The sequence below is a fragment of the Eretmochelys imbricata genome, chromosome 14 (genome assembly GCF_965152235.1).
Source record: "Eretmochelys imbricata isolate rEreImb1 chromosome 14, rEreImb1.hap1, whole genome shotgun sequence".
Classification (NCBI taxonomy): domain Eukaryota; kingdom Metazoa; phylum Chordata; order Testudines; family Cheloniidae; genus Eretmochelys; species Eretmochelys imbricata.
In genome coordinates this window covers 9301575-9318851 of record NC_135585.1, presented here as the reverse complement: position 1 = coordinate 9318851, position 17277 = coordinate 9301575, and the positions used below count along the sequence as shown (strand labels likewise).

At 43.5% G+C, this 17277-nt stretch overlaps 1 protein-coding gene across 1 annotated transcript; it reads left to right on the top strand.

The window, feature by feature from the left end:
- Positions 1–3146: 3146 nt before the first annotated feature.
- On the top strand, positions 3147–16353 carry RNF135 (ring finger protein 135). Its single transcript, XM_077833838.1, has 6 exons — positions 3147–3636; positions 8232–8321; positions 8926–9156; positions 11606–11768; positions 13426–13524; positions 14315–16353. Exons 1-6 carry the CDS (start codon positions 3229–3231, stop codon positions 14848–14850), a joined length of 1527 nt encoding a protein of 508 aa, XP_077689964.1. The 5' UTR covers positions 3147–3228; the 3' UTR covers positions 14851–16353.
- The last annotated feature ends 924 nt before the right edge of the window (positions 16354–17277 follow it).

Here is a 17277-nt window from a genome sequence, read left to right as displayed (position 1 = left end):
AGCAAATCCTAAGAGGGGACGTGCAGCCCTAACTCTTGTTGGCTTCAGCAGGTTCTCGGAACCTCCCAGGATACGTCCCATGGGTTAGAATGAAAGGACTGCCCCCTTTTGTTATAAGTGGGTCCAAGGCCCTGTGTTGGGTTGTACGTTTTGGTGACAAAATCCCCAAATTCTGGAAAAATAAAAGACAGTTTTGACCTCCTCTGACTGCCTATGTAATCACAGTAGTAAGGAATCCCTGCACAGCACCCTTTATCCCAGGATCTCAACTCTGACCCCATATTACAGATGCGGAATCTGACAGACAGGGAGAGTAAGGCCAATTTTGTCAAAAGCAAGGACCAATCTTGGGCATCCAGTCTGAGATACCTTGGGCTTGATATTCAGAAGTACAGGGCCCTCACAATCCACATAAATACAGTTGGGGCTATGGGCCGACACTCTCTTGACAATTAGGCCTAAATTGGGCACACCATATCAGAGACCACTTTTGTCTTGCCTTTAGGCCCACAGTGAATCAGTGCCAGAACTGGGGACAGGACTCAGGGGCCATGACTCCGAGGCCCTGATTCACCATTACCCTGCACCTTGTGTAGTTACTTCTGCCACTTCAAAGGGAACGCAGACACCCCAGCATAATGAGGTAGTGTTTTATCCCCACTCTGTGCCGGTGTCAATGAATATTGGGCAACAGTGAATTGGGCCTTTTGTCCTCTGCTCTAATCACAGAGAAACATTCTCTCCTCTCGCTGCTAGGGCTGGGTGAAAGTTCAGAGGGCTGGTCCAGTCAAGCAGCCGGACATCTGGATGTTTTTCTTTGTATCTGGACTATTTTAGTCTGCAGATCAGGCTGGAAATCTTGCAAGCAAAATGTATGGTGAGGCTGCCTGCACTTACTGATATGTTCCAGCCTGCCTGAAACACCCAGAGTAGCTTGCTTTTCCTGCTGAAACGAGGAAGTGCCTGTAGGCCGGGGTGTGTGTGTGTGTGTGTGAAATGTTTCAACTGAACTCTTCTGAATCTCTGAGAAAAAGGTCTGGGTTGGATCCTCATTTTATTTATTTGAACGAGTTCATCATCATCTGGCCCTGAGCAATCTGCTTCTCAAGCTCTGCTTGTCCCTGTAGCCCCCAATAACCTTGCCAGTGGAGCTGCCTCTGCCTCTCCAGGAGACCTGATGAATCAGGCTGGTTTCTGTTCACCCTCTTATTCAAAAATCTTTTAACAGGCTAATCCTGCATCCAGTGAAATCAATAGCACAGCTCCCGATTGACTTGAATGGTGTTTCAGGCCCTAGATCAGTTTTGAGCCACATGGTTTTACGTTCCTGGATTTTTGCTCTGAGTTTATCCAAACTAAACACTGTGAAGCCAAACCATAAAGCAACAATTCATTGATTTAAGGCCAGAAGGAACCACTAGATCATCTAGTCTGACCCCCTGGATAACCCAGGCTCTAGAATTTCACCCAGGAAAGTCTAATGCGCTACCAAATATGCAGACCCACAAGAATTATGATCCACGCTGTATCTGATGATTGCTGGGGGCCGAAGATCTGCTGTATCACCAGCTGTGATCTGAGTTTTGTCATGAAACCAGGCAATTCACTCTCAGGAAATGAATGGATGCATTCTGAGCTTCAATAAATATTTTGTTGGGCCTCAAAAAGTTTTGCATGGCTGGTTTCATTTCTCTGTTCAAAATAAATTTAAGCCTGAACCAAATCCTGAGATCAGAGCTCCCCTGAACTTTGGGGAAGTTTGGGTCACATACTGAACTTAGGCTAAGTCCACACTGCAATTGGAGGCATGATTGCAGCATATGTAGTTATCCCTGTGCTAGCTTTAATCTAGCTAGCACAGCTAAAAATAGCAATGAAGACAGAGCAGCATTGGCTTCAGTCTGGGCTAGCAATATGAGTACATACCTAGGTGTCTTGTGCAGATTAAAGCTAGTGTGGGTATGCCACCTGACCTGCAATCACCCCTTCAGTTGCAGTGTAGACATAACCTGTGTGGCTCAGACCCCGCTCTAACTTAAATCATAATTTGGGTCTTCATTGTGATAGGACATGCTTACTGAGACATGCTTGTCCTATATGATTTCTCTGGGCAAGATTCTGATACTTGTGTTGAGTGGCACCATACTCCACAAATGATCCCATTGGTTAACCTTCTAGAGCTACTTCAGGCCTGTTCAGCACCCCAGAATCCTCCATAGTGCCAAGTGCTAAAGTCATGACTCCAACCCTGGCCCAGCGCAGCCTCTGTGGTCCACTGGGATCACGTGTGGAGTAGGCCCCATCAGTGTGAGCAAAGAGATCAGAATCTGGCCCAATTTATTTTTATGTCTAGAGCTTTGTCTCTTGATTCCCATCCATCAGTTTGTTTTATTTTTGTCTCTTGCTTTTTATTTACTTTATCCCGCTTGTCTTTTCCAGTCCATTTTAAATACTGAACTGCTCTTTTCAACCTGTCTTTAACAAGAAGAATGGAGGAATCCCTGTACTGCTGGCTAAAGGTTTGAAGTAGACTGCCACAGAAGTTGCAGATGTTCAGCTGCTTTCAGAATCAGGCTGATTGTGTGTGAAATGAAATGGCCACAAGAGAGCGGCAGAGGACAAGGAATGGGAGAACGGCTGGCTCTAGTTATTGACCAAGCTGAAAATGGATATGATACCTTTAAGGAGACATTTTTCTGAGCAGTCCTATTTCGGTTCACTTCCCCTTGAAGAGGCTTCTTGTATAATGAGACTCTTAAGCGGGTGATGATTAATTTCAGCCAGATCTCTTGTTGCTAACACTCAGTCCTGGGCAGCCAGGCTTTGTGTGTTTAGCAGAAGGCAGCTAATTGCATGACACTGAGACAAACACCCAAAACAAACTCGGAAGGAGGGAGGCATCTCATGGAAAAGCGTATTTCCAGCCAAAACCAGATCCCAGATCTGTACTGCCCCAAACTTGGAGAGGTTTGAGATCCTGATCTGCCTTTGTGATTGGAGCCCATCTCTATGGACAACTCCCTGTGAATATTATTATAGATCTAATGATTTAGATTATACAGTGGCAAATATTTGCCAAGATAGAATTCCGACCTGGGGTTGGACTCCTACGTAACAGACGGGTGAAAAAGGAATAGAGGGCTCCTCCCCCTCTGAGCTCACTGGTGGACAATCTTTCATAAGCATAAAAGAAACTGAAAGTTCTGTCTTTTCTCTCTCCTGGGGGCCATGGCGACTGCTGCTAATCCTGTCAAAAATCTCCAGGACGAAGTGACTTGTTCTCTTTGCCTGGACTATTTTAAAGACCCAATAATAATCACAAAATGTTCCCACAGCTTCTGCCGAGCCTGTATCACCCAGCACTGCAAGGACCCAGGAACCGATGTCCGCTGTCCTCATTGTAGGAAGAGCTTTCAGCAGGAAAACTTAATCTCAAACAGGCCGCTGGCCAACATGGTGGAAATAGTCCAGCAGTGTCTGAACAGAACTGCCAAAAGACAGGGAGAGGAAAGTGAGGCAGAGAAACACCAGGAAGTATTGAAACTCTTTGGTGAAGATGATCAAGAAGCCAGTGAAGCCTGGGCTTGGAATTCTCAAGCTGGGCTTCCCCCAGACAGGAGAGCATGGGAGACCAAGGTATTTACTGTGTGCTGCATATTTAAATAAATAATAATAATAATTAAGTAATCAATAATACCTAACACTTGTAAGAACTATAGGGCCTGATGTGGAGGGAGGGATAGCTCAGTGGTTTGAGCTTTGGCCTGCTAAACCCAGGGTTGTGAACTCAATCCTTGAGGGGGCCATATAGGGATCTGGGGCAAAAATTGGGGATTGGTCCTGCTTTGAGCAGGGGGTTGGACTAGATGACCTCTTGAGGTCCCTTCCAACCCTGATAATGGTTCTATGTCAATTGGGAGTTGAGGGTGCTCAGCATGCTCAGTAAGTACCTTGCAGGACTGGGCCATAATTCAGGATATACTTCCCCGGGGTTGTGAGAAGAGAGTTTGGCTATGTCTTTGCCAAAAAGTTAACACTGCTCTCACAACATTCATTTTGCATTTTCTGACTACTTTGTGTTCGCTTTCCCACATCACCATGACAGTAACGTTAGTGGGCAGATGTAAGGGAAACAGGAAGCCAGATTACTTTTCCTAAAGCAGCTTTTATTTCTGGTAACGACTAATGGCCTGAGGACCTGATCCAAAGCCCACTGAAGTCAATGGAAAGACAAAGGGGCTGTCCAGGTGTAATTGAGGTGCACTGTACATACCAAGGTACAACCATCTAACTAATACTACTTGACTGATTGGCACCTAGATATCACAGTGATGGGCACACGTTGGGCCCAATTCAACTCTCATTGAAGTCAGTAAGAGTCATTCCGTAACACCTCACTGTAGCAGTTCTCAACCAGGGGTCCATGGCCCCCTCAGGGGGTCTGCCAAGCAGTGCTGCCATTTGATTCACTGGGTCCCAGGGCAGAAAGCCAAAGCCCCGCTGCCCTGAACCCCGCCACACAGGGCTGAAGCTGAAGCCTGAGTAGCTTAGCTTTGCAGGACCCGCTGTGGTGTGGGACCCCAGGGCAATTGCCCTGCTTGCAACCCCCTAATGCTGACTCTGACTTTTATGACAGGTTTCAGAGTAACAGCCGTGTTAGTCTGTATTCGCAAAAAGAAAAGGAGTCCTTGTGGCACCTTAGAGACTAACCAATTTATTTGAGCATGAGCTTTCGTGAGCTACAGCTCACTTCATCAGATGCATACCGTGGAAGCAGTTTCCACGGTATGCATCCGATGAAGTGAGCTGTAGCTCACGAAAGCTCATGCTCAAATAAATTGGTTAGTCTCTAAGGTGCCACAAGGACTCCTTTTCTTTTTTCTGACTTTTATGTACAGAAAAACAGTTGTGGCACTGGTGGGCCATGGAGTTTTTATAGCATATTCGGGGGCCTCAAAGACAAAAGTTGGGAACCCCTCCTGCAGATAATCAAAACCACTCCACGTATTCAATGGGTGGAAGGAGTTAATGTTACCATGAGAACCTTGACATCGGCATTTCCTGCCCTTCTTGTCTTTCAGTTTTCAGCCTTAAAGTTATTTTAATGTCATCTTTTATTCATTTGCACTTTAGTTCTTTTAAAAACTAAATAATTACTGATATGTGTCACAGTTGCCCCTAGAGATCTGAGCCAGGGTCAGAGACCCTTGCACTAGGCTGTGTATACACACACCCAGTGCCCCTCCCCAAACGGCAAACAGTCCAACTAAAATAGCAAAGACAAGAAAAATACCTTAATCCCTCCAGGACGAATATACTGATTAAAAACTCGCTGTAGTGCAGGTAGCTTTGTCCAGCATGATTAATAATGGGTATATTGTATTTTTGGATCCACTTTTGTTGTAATCCTCTCTGCAGTTGCTCTTTCATTTCTTAATTTAAAAAGTTATTAGTTACTATTGTGGGACCAAATAACAGCAGGTGAAATTTAGGGGCTCGAGACGCTAAGTAACTAATTTGTGGCTGCAGTGCCTTCATGGTATGAATTGCACCCACATTAAAATTCTGCAGCTCTGACAGGAGAGGCTCAGTTAGGTTGGGCTGAAAACCAGGCAGTTGGATTGATGTGGAACAGATATTCTGGAGAGGTAGATTTCCTGGGCTTGCCTCTCACAAATACATTAGTGGTGCAGGGTGACTTTCACAAGGCCAAACCTCAGCCACCTGGGAAAGTCTCTCCATGCAGGCCATGCTATTTTGGGGCACCACTGGCTTCCCTTTTGGGGGGAAGAGGTGTATTTAATCATTGTCCTTCGCCCAGTCTGTGTTTGTTGCCAAATCTAGTAGTGTTGTTGTTTCTCTTTTGCTCCCAAGGCCATGTGGATCGAATGCTAGTGTAGCGAGTGATTTTGGACAGGGCGCTTTAGCAAATAATTCAGCCCCTGGGGAGATGTGTGTGTGTGTGGTTAAATTAGACTCACCTACCTTTGGTATAATGACAGGTTTCAGAGTCGCAGCCGTGTTAGTCTATATCCCCAAAAAGAACAGGAGGACTTGTGGCACCTTAGAGACTAACAAATTTATTAGAGCATAAGCGTTCGTGGGCTACAGCCCACTTCATCGGATGCAAAGAATGGAACATATAGTAAGAAGATATATATACAAACAGAGAAGGTCCCACCTTCTTCTTACTATTCTATGCATCCGATGCAGTGCGCTGTAGCCCACGAAAGCTTATGCTCTAATAAATGTGTTAGTCTCTAAGGTGCCACAAGTCCTCCTGTTCTTCTTTCTACCTTTGGTATGGTGCTTGCAGCCTCTGGGGCAAGGTATCCTCCAAGCTGGGGCCCACAGAGTGAGGGAGAGAAGGGGAGGGTGTTTGCAGCCCCTCCAGGCTGGAGTTGGGCGGGAACTTTGCAGCCCCTGAGGGGGATCCCACGCCTGGCGGGGTGGATGGGTCTGCAGCTCCTAATGCAGAGCCCCCTGGCCTGCCTAGGCGGGGCCCAGGGGAAGGAGGGCGGAGCTGGCCCTCCCCAGCCATGGCTGCGCTGCCTGTATGGCTGGGTCCCGGCGACCTCAGGTGCCCCATCTGCCTGGGGCTGCTGCAGAGCCTGGCCACCCTGCCATGTGGCCCCAGCTTCCAGCCAGCAGCACCTGCCCTCTGGCCCAGCTCTGTCTGCGCCCCTGGCTTGTCCTCCCCCAGCTCATTTCCTGGCGCCAGGGAGCTGTCTACTTGAGGGTCCTCATCAGCCAGCTGCTGCTGGCCACTCATTCCACCCTGTCTCCCTGGCTCTCCCAGCCCTCTGCTGTGGATCCTGGGTGGAAGCAGGGATAGTCAGGAGCCCTGTGGCAGTGACTCTCAACCTTTCCAGGGGACTGTCCCCCTTTCAGGAGTCTGATTGGTCTTGTGTACCCCCAAGTTTCACCTCATTTTGAAACGACTAAAAATACAAACGGTCACAGAGCACTAGTACTGACAAATTGCTCCCTTTCTCGTTTTTTACCATATCATTATAAAATAAATCAACTGGAATATAAATATTGTACTTACATTTCAGTGTATACAGAACAGTATAAACAAGTCATTGTCTGTATGAAATTGTAGTTTGTACTGATTTTGCTAGTGCTTTTTATGTAGCCTGTTGTAAAACTAGGCAAATATTTAAGTGAGGTGATGTACCCCCGGAAGATCTCTGTGTACCCCCAGGGGTACGCATACTCCTGCTTGAGAACCACTGCCCTATGGGACCCCCCACAGGTAGGGGCCTGAGGAGAAAAGGAGCAGCTACCCACCACCACTCTGAGTTCTGCTGGAGAGGGTTGGTTAGAAAGACTGTACTGCTGGGCCGTCTACTCCCACTGTGTCATGTAGTACCTTGTGTCAAAGGCTGCAGAGAGGTCCTGTCTTATGAGCATGGAGATCTTATCTGACTTCTTATTCACCACAGTTGCAGCTCCATGAGGATAAGAGCAGTGAAAGATACAGTTATTATTAACTATTATGAATATTTATTATTTGGATAGTGGTAGCATCTAGGAAGCCCCCATCAGAGATCAGCTTTAGGCACCCCATTGCTTTAGGCACCCTACACAAAATACAATGAAGAGACAGTCCCTACAGTCTCTGGCCCTGGTCCAACAAGGCAGTTAAACTCATGACAAAATTTTAAGTATGTGAGTAGTTCCATCAACTTCAGTGGGATTAGCGTCATGCTTAAAGTTAGGTTTCAGAGTAACAGCCGTGTTAGTCTGTATTTGCAAAAAGAAAAGGAGTACTTGTGGCACCTTAGAGACTAACCAATTTATTTGAGCATGAGCTTTCGTGAGCTACAGCTCACTTCATCGGATGCATACCGTGGAAACTGCAGCAGACATTATATACACACAGAGATCATGATGCACTCACAGAGTGAGTCTCTGTGTGTATATAATATCATGATCTCTGTGTGTATATAATGTCTGCTGCAGTTTCCACGGTATGCATCCGATGAAGTGAGCTGTAGCTCACGAAAGCTCATGCTCAAATAAATTGGTTAGTCTCTAAGGTGCCACAAGTACTCCTTTTCTTTATGCTTAAAGTTAATTATATACTGCTTAAATACTTTGCAGGACCTGGGGCTAAGTAAGGCAGTGTTAACAAGGCACAGGTATTTTTCCCACCATGGCCTTTAATCCTATCACATTTTCTACTGGGGTTCTATAAATAAACATTCATATGTTTCACTTTAAAGGCAAAATTGGAAATAAGTGAGGTCTCCAAGCAAATTGAAATGGCCCAAGATGCCATCAGCAGCAGCAAGCAGGCCAGCACTGAAATGAATGTATGTATACACATGATCAACCCCTCTTAATTTATACGTTTACCCATCACTGAGAGATGCATGACCACCTTTATTTAGGACCACATGGGGCAAGGGGTCTGCCCAGGATCATCCTCCTGTGCATCCACCTTTTACTCCTGCACCCCTGGTGGTGTTCTCTGAGGAGTGTTGGATATGGCGTCAGCTGTTATTATAACTATGCTCCGGAGCTGGTCAGAGTGGTTGCTCCAATCTTATGGATGCTATTTGCCTCTTTTGCCTGCCTCCTAGGAGTTGCATGTGATATGTCTGTGCCTCTCACAGCCCTGAGCGCAAGGGACTGAGCTAGAATCTCAGTCTCCGTGTTACGACACTGGCTGAGGACTGCTGTCCTTTCAGTAGCCCAACTCTGTATTCCTAGAGCAACCCAAAACTCCCATTGCAGCCAATGCAGGATTTTGCCAAGTATGTGTATTTATTAAGAGCACTGTCTTCCTCTGAATAAAAATAATCATGCTGAAATGAAGTGGTCACTTGCCAGAGCGGGTTAGATCAGGCTTTAGATGCTGATGTTCCTCACCTCCTTGTTGCTAACAGAACTCACTCCACATCTGCTACCTTTCAGGAATACGTGTCTCATATCAAAGGCTTGATTACTGAAGACTTCTGTGCCATGAAACAGTACCTTGAAACACAAGAGAGAGCCACACTGATGGTCATTGGACAAGAGCAACAAGTGGCTCAACAGAAAATAGAAGAAATGATTGGCCATCTCACCGCGAAATTGAACATGCTCACAGAAATCAAAACCCAGCTGCAGAACAGGCTGCAAAATAACGCGATGGAGCAGATGAGCGTAAGTAGAAATCTGTGGGCCAATGAGCATGTACTGAGCATGTGCAACTTTCACTACCTGCATTAGTGCTCTTCTTCAGACTTCCCAATGCTGCACTCTCACTGGTGTAGAACAACCAGGGTAGTAACAGTGAGAGCAGTAGTGTAGATCGGATGCTGCCATTGAGACCTGCTCTGAGCAGGGTTAGACAACACGGGAGTTACAGCGCCAGCAGCTGGTCTAAGTAGGGCTCCCACCACGGCTGCTACTGGGAGAGCTTACAGGTGAGGAATTTGAAAAAAAAAAAAAAAAGAAGTGTTGACCGACCTTCTGGGTGCAGATTCAGAACCAAAGGTTTTTTTTGTAGAGGGAGGCAAGCTTGTTTGTATGGTGGCTTAATGAACAAGTCTTTCATCTCTAGAGACTGGTGTTTTTAAATACAGCTCTCACTCAAATCCAAAGCAAAGATAAGATCCAATTATTCGGTTATATTTCCCTTTTACAGACAAAGGGCATGTTTACATATAAAAGTATAAGAGTCTTATAAAATCATTAAATATATATTAAATGTGCTTTTGAAAACTGCCTGCCCAGAGCTCCTAACAGAGCCCATTTTGACACCACTTTGACACCGCTCTTGCAGAGCATTTTTGGGGGATAGCAGGAGGAAGGCACAATGGTGCTGAGTAGCCAGACCTTGGGCCTGGGCATTACCATTAGAACCACTGGGAGAAGGGAACTCAACACTGGATCCTGCACCTGGATCCAGATGTACAAAAAGCCACAATCTGACAATTGAGAAAGAAGGCTGTATTAGTTAAAAAAACAACCTGGTTTAGAGGAGAAATGAACAGCTGCTTAAGTTAGATATTTTTAAATCAGCAGGTCTAGATAACTTGCATTGAAAAGCTCTAAAAGAACAGTCTGAGGAGCTCACTGGTCTCTTAACTTTGATTTTCAATAAGTCTTGGAACACTGGGGGGAGTGGGTTCCAAAAAACTGGAAGAAAGCTAATTTGTAAATATTGTAAAGGGGTAAATAGGATGACCCAGGGAATTATAGGCCTGTTGGTGTGATGTTGATCTGGGGCAAGATGGAAAAGGCGATATGGGATTCAATTAATAAAGAATTAGTGGAGGGAATTAATTAATGTAAATCAGCACGGGTTTATAGAAGACAGATCCTGTCAAACTAACGACATCTTTTTTTTATGAGATTACAGATTTGGTTGATAAAAGTAATAGTGCTAATGTAATATACTTAGACTTCTGTAAGGCATTTTACGTGGTCCTGCACAACATTTTGTTTAAAAAACTAGAATGATATAAAATTAACCTGGCACACATTAAATGGATTAAAAACTGGCTAACTGATAGGTCTCAAAATGTAATCACCACTGAAAGGTGATTGTTTCTAGTGGGGTTCTGCGGGGATCAGTTCTTGGCCTTATGCTATTTAACCGGCTAACATAATTCTTGGATGCATAAACAGGGGAATCTCGAGTAGGAGTAGAGAAGTTATATTACCTCTGTATTTGACACTGGTGCAAATGCTGCTGGAATACTGTGTCCAGTTCTGGTGTCCACAATTCAAGAAGGATGTTGAAAAATTGGAGAGGGTTCAGGAAGAGCCACGAGGTTGATTAAAGTATTAAAACACAAACCTTATGATGAAAGGCTCAAGCAGCTCAATCTATTTAGCTTAACAAACAGAAGGTTAAGTAGTGACTTGATTACAGTTTATAAATACCTACGTGGGGTACAGATATTTGATAATCGGCTCTTCAATCTAGCAGAGAAAGGTATAACAAGATCTAATGGCTGGAAGTTGGAGCTAGATAAATTTAGACTGGAAATAAGGATGATTAACCATTGAAACAATACCAAGGGTTGTGATGAATTCTCTGTCATTGGCAATTTTTACATTTTTAAAGTTTGGAATATTTTTCTAAAAGATATGCTCTACTCATTTTTTCAGGGACGTTCTATGGCATGTGTTATACAGGCGGTCTTACTAGATGATCACAGTGATCTCTTCTGGCATTGGACTCTATTAATCTAAGACTGATTAGTTTTCAGAAACTCTAATTTCTCCCCCCAGATTTCTAGAGTCTGAGAAGAAAGTCTAGAGAGAAAGAAATCATATCTGTGGGGGTCGGGTGGCTGTTTATTTAGACAAACTATGATCTGACTACAGAGACAAGTCACTGTATGAGTTCTGTTGGAGAAAATATGTTATTTTCATTTTTGATCAAGAACATCTCCTTCAATATTTTCAGCAGGGTTTCAGGTTCTTCTCCTCTGATCACAATATTATAAAGAAAACTCTCTCTGTAAAGTATAAGATTTCTGGAGAGCTTACTGGTACTTTCCTCTCCTGACTTTATGAAGTCACCAGAAATTCTTGATGGAATTATTGCCATTTGTTTAGCTCAAGCTACCCTTGCATTCATCTTTTCTGTCATTGTTAGGATACGTCATCCAAAAGAGAAATTTACATAGGCTCTCCGATAATAATGAATAAAATTACTCTTGATGCTAAGAAGATTTGTGTTGTCACAAGTGCTGTAGAAGAGCTCAAGAAGCAATTGGAAATGTTAATATTGAAGAAATATCCTGCCCAGCTGCCACAAGGTACATTTACTTTATTTGTGTCTTCTTTTGTTGTGAAACCTCTTGACTTGTTACAGGACTTGATCGTGCAAGGTGCTGCTGAGCAACTCCTGGAGGGTCTGTGCACTGTCACCTCCCTTTGAAGTCAACACCTTGTTCGGCACCTTGTTTGTAGGGTTGTACTTATACTACGTAGAGGGACACTGCTAGGAAGTTTGGGCTCAAAATGTAAGATTTGTTTTTAAAAAGTATTGCTGAGTATAATAGAAATAGAGAGGTGTTTGTAGCATTTTTTAAAACTCTGGGGGGTTTTTTGAGGTGGAGGGAGTGTTCCAAATTCCCTTAAACAGTTTTGAAGACCAAAATAATAATGTGCTATTCCATGGACCATGGGAACCAGAAAGTGAAACTGACTAGAAGCAATTTGGAAACAGATCAGTTATGTTTCATTCTCTGTTTACTCTTTTAGATATCAATGTTAAACGATTTTCCTAAAAGAAATGCTGACCAGAAGTAGAGTCTTTACTAAGAATGGGCCAAATTCCCAAGTTCTTGCTCACAGAGAGTTGTGCTTTAGCAAGGACTTTGGGATTTGGCTCAATATTTGCTCATGTTCCTAGTACAGTTCTTATGCTTAAGAAGGGGGCCTATACACGTAGCAGATGATTAGGAGAACTTCAACCTAAGGACCACAGGCCTAGAGTAGAAATGATTACTTATAAAGCACTATGTGCTAGGTGCTGTACAAACAGAAATAAAGACATGGTCCCTGCCCTAAACTTTTCAAATGCAATAAGAAACTGAACGAGAGTCTCATTTCCCCATTAATGAGAAAACTTCAGAATAATGTAACCAAGAGGGAGTTAGCTGTGAGCAGATCCTCCCTAGTGAATGTTTCCAATGAGTAGTCTCTTTTGATTTTTTGTTATTCTCCTTTCAAGTATAGTCTTTGTACTGTGGGGACTGGGGTACCAGTTCTGCAAACACTTATTCACATGCTTAATTTTAAGCATGCATATAGGTGTTTGCAGGATTGGGACCCTATGCAGCAGGCAGCAACAGAAGTACAAAGTATTAACATAAAAGCAAAGTTGTTTCCAAAACACTTGTGCCAAAAAACCTTTCACCAGAACTGTACAGATTAATGTTGAGAGTGACTCAGATGTACAAAGAAAGTTCCAAGTGGCAGTCTTGCAAATTTGCATTACAGTGTTACTTCAAATCACAGAGACAGTTCCATGAGTGGAAGTATTTAATGTTTTAGAAATACTCATGCAATTACACATACCACAGTGATGAGCACAGTATAGGAACCTGTATAATAGAGAGTTAATTTGTGTTTACTTGTACAAATCATGCCTAACTGGTCTGTTACACATCTAATTGGTCATATGTAGGTACAGTGACTGCACCTGCATGCAAAATGTTTTGATAATTATGGATGTAAAATATATATACCAACTGCACAAATATCTTTGCATGAGTAATTGCATACACATTCATCTAGAAATGTAGGTCAGAGAGCCTTTTTAAAAATGCCAGCTATTATATTTTTCGTATTTGACATGTACAGTAACTATTAGCCATTGCAACTGTATTTTGGTTCATGAATCTGTTGTTTGCCTTTTATTCAAAGAAACCCCTAACAGAAAGATTTTTTTCCCTCCACATTTATTAGAACCTGTAGCTTTGCGTCAGGAGAGGAGTGTCTGTTCCACATCTGTGGTGTCTGCATTTGACAATCCAGAACCGGTTATTTCAAGTCAGTTTTCTCAGTGTAAGTATGTAAACCAATGTGACCACTGGATAGCAATATTAAAATGAAGGATTTTAGAATGTTCACCAACAGGGCCAGACCCTCACCTGCTCTGATTTGGTGTAGCTTTCATTGACATAAGAGGAGCAATGCCCATTTACACCAGCTAAGGATCTGGCTATTTACTTTTCAATAAATTATTTATTTTAAAAGAAGAAATTTTCACAACATAATACAAAGTACTGAATCTGTAGCTTAACCACTATTCAAACATATCAGTCTAAAAACTATACGGTAACTTGTTCAAATGAACTCGTGTTTACTTCGATTCTGATGGGGGTGGTAAGTATTCCATTTATATCGGTAATGGGATCATTGTGTTGTAAGACTGTGATTGGGGACAGAGTCCAAGTTGTAGGTACCCTTAGCGTCTGCTGAAGTCTGTGAGCCAAATCCAGAGTCCTTAGTGAGTTTTTTCTCAGTACTGGCAGTCAGTCAGTGGAGTTTGCTTGAGTAAGGACTGGGCCCTGGATTTGGCCCCTGGAATTCAGTGGGAATTAATGGTTCTCAGCAATTTGCTGGACCAGGCAATTTATGAATTAATTATTAATATTATTATTATTATTTTGTTAAGCTTCAGTGTTTGCTCACTGCTAGAAAGCTGGCATTTGGATTACCCTAATGGGGTACACATCCAGCAGTATGCAGAAGGCACTTCAACTTTTGGCTGTGTTTCACCTTTGTTGAAAATGTTTCATTGCCCAGTCTCCTTGGTGCCTTCAGGTTAGAAATTTTCTATTATCTATTCTAGGGGCAGTGAACGTGACCTTTGATCCCCAAAGAATCCATCGTAACCTGGAGATCACATCTGAGAATAAGAAAGTGATTGTATCCCGTTTTCCACCTCCTTATGAACCAACTCCCAAGAGATTCTGCTTCAGCCAAGTGATGTGTTCTCAAAGTTTCTCTGAAGGACGCCATTATTGGGAAGTAAGTACCAAGGACAGCGGCGGATGGGCTGTTGGAGTTGCTGATGGAAATATTGGTAGAAAAGATCAGCTGGGGAGAACTGAACTATCCTGGTGTGTGGAATGGACTGGTAAGAATAAACAGTTGTCAGCATGGCACAGGAACCAGGAAACCCAGTTAAGTGAAGACAGACCCCTGAAGGTTGGAGTTTTCCTTGATCTTGCAAACAAGCACCTGTCATTTTATTCTCTCACTCATAAAGAAACACTCTTGCATACATTTGAAATCAATATCCTACATCCTGTTTACCCTGCTTTCTGGCTGTATGGTTTGGATGAAGAAGGATCCTTAACTATAAATCATATCAACAGGGACTAGTCTGCAGTTCTTATGGAAACTGAAGATTTAAGCTGTGAATTTCAGGGTTGCAAGAATAGAGCTCTTATAGAGCTTTATGTTTTGGGTGTGAGGCTTTTATATCATGATGCAGGGCTACCATCTGTAGCATAGTGGGAAGGTAACAGCTGATATGTTTTCTTCTTCTGCTTTTCTCTATTTTCTCCCTCCTTGTTACAAATCCTGCCTGATCTGCCCTGTCTTTGTTAAAGCAGGGTCTGGGGGTGTTATGTTTAACTCGGTTACACTCCCTGTTTTCCTGCACCTTAACTTAGCTTAACTTTTTGCTCAAGCACAGGCCACAATTGTGTCTTCTCATAAAGCTTTAGGTAGAGTCAAACCTCAGAGCTATTGTATGTAAAACCCTGTTCTTAACAGTTCCCAGTCAGCTTGAAAAAGAGAGTACCTACATTTTCATGGCACACAAACATTTAATACACTCAAAAACATTGTTAATAATATTTGGAATACTTAGGAATAATTTATCTGAAGCTATTTAGTAATAAATCTCCTGTGTTTGCCATAGAGACCTCCCTGCTTTGTTGCTGTTACATATATCTAAATGCAAGGCTTTAACATACATTTACACTTCTGTACCTGGGTACACACATTCCTCTGTGATCTTCTTTCAGAGATGATATCTCAAATGCTATAGTGTCTAATGACTGCCACACCCTACTTCTGCATATTTTTGGTCTCTTCTAGCTGAGTTGCCCTGTCCTGCACTTGTGCACAGATGTAGTATTCAAACAAAAGTCTGTCTTCTCCCCATTGCTTTCTCTCCCCTTTCTTTGGGCCCTGCAAAATTCAAATGCTGCAGTACAGAGTACATTGACATGTGCCTAAGTGTTTGTAAGATCAGGGCCCTAAGAGTAAAATTTTGCTCTCTGATCTTCATGGAGGATCTAGGCTCCAATATTTGCGTATTTCCAACAGTGAAGATTTCTGCACGGTTAGGGAAAGCAGAACATTGGCGTTTACGGCCTTGATCTCATAAACATTTACAAATATGCTTAACTTTAAGCACAAGTCTTCCCTCTGACTGAAGTCATTAGGACAACACTTGTGCTTAAAGGTAAGCACATTCATAAGTTTTTGCAGGAATCTAGGAATGTAGGTCTGTTGTGTGGATCCGAGAGATGATGCACATGGGATGACATGCAGGTTAGTTGGCCCGGGCACATAACCACAGTGATATTTCTTTCCCCAAGTTGACTTGGAAAAGAGAGAAAGAGCAGCAACAAAGTGGGGAGCATACTGAACAGGATTTGGGCATTTCTAATTTCCCAACTGCAGGCTGATCGCGGCAGCTCCAGGACTGTAATTTGTTATTCTTTGTAAAATAACCCTCCCGTATAATCTGAAAATGGGCACTTTACATTGGTTCTGGCTTTTCATACATACCATCTGCATGTCTCATTTGCTGTCTTTTACTTTGTGTCATTGATGTGGATGATATTTTTATTAAAATATATGAAAATCTGAGTGTGTGTCTTTCATTACTGAAATCCAAATCACAATCCCATTGAAACCAATGGCAAAATTCCAAATGACTTTGATGGAATCAAGATTTAGCCCTTAGGACCTAAACCTGTTGCCTTTTCTCTGGCAAAACTCTCATTGACTTCAATAGTTTTACACCTGAGTAAGGAGTGCTGGCTTTGGCTGTTAGTTTCTAGGTTACACATACAAAATGAGGGATGGTTACACAATACTACAGTCAGTGTGTTGTATTTCACGAGATAAACCGCACTGTGAATGCCTGATTGGTATTTAATGGGCACTTTTTATTCAAGTTTCTGATTATTGTAACTAAATGACCCATTACCAGATACTTCTCTTTGTCTTTGTAAAATAGAACCACCATTGGAGGACACATTACCGCCTAGGCCTATGGGAAACATGGGGGCACAGACAGAGGTGGAAACAAAGGCCATAGAACATTTGCGCCTGAAGGGTCCAGTTTGTGTGGTGTTGACCTGCGGTGCACAGGTGGCATCGTGGGGCCTCTTGCCCCTCACACTCGGCTGAGCAGGAGGACTCCTCTGTGCATCCTGCTGGTTCGAGATGCATAGATGGTCTCTTTGCCCTGAGGGACAGCAATGGCCCAGGGTCCCCAGTGTTTGAAATTCTCCTCCGCCAGCCCTGGACTCAGTGTGGAGAGAGCACGGAAAGAGCCGCCCAACACACGCAGACACACTCATGTTCCAGACGTGCCTGCTCCAGGGGCGGACATACGGAGCCCCGCAACACACACAGAGCAGGGACAGACTGTCTACACTGTGGGTGAGTCTGTCTGACACAGCCTGGACAGACAGATTCACTCATTCCCAACACAGACACACTCAGCGCAGGCTCCACCGCTGTCCCCGACCCTGGCCCGGCCAGCAGAGCCCCGCGCCTAGTACT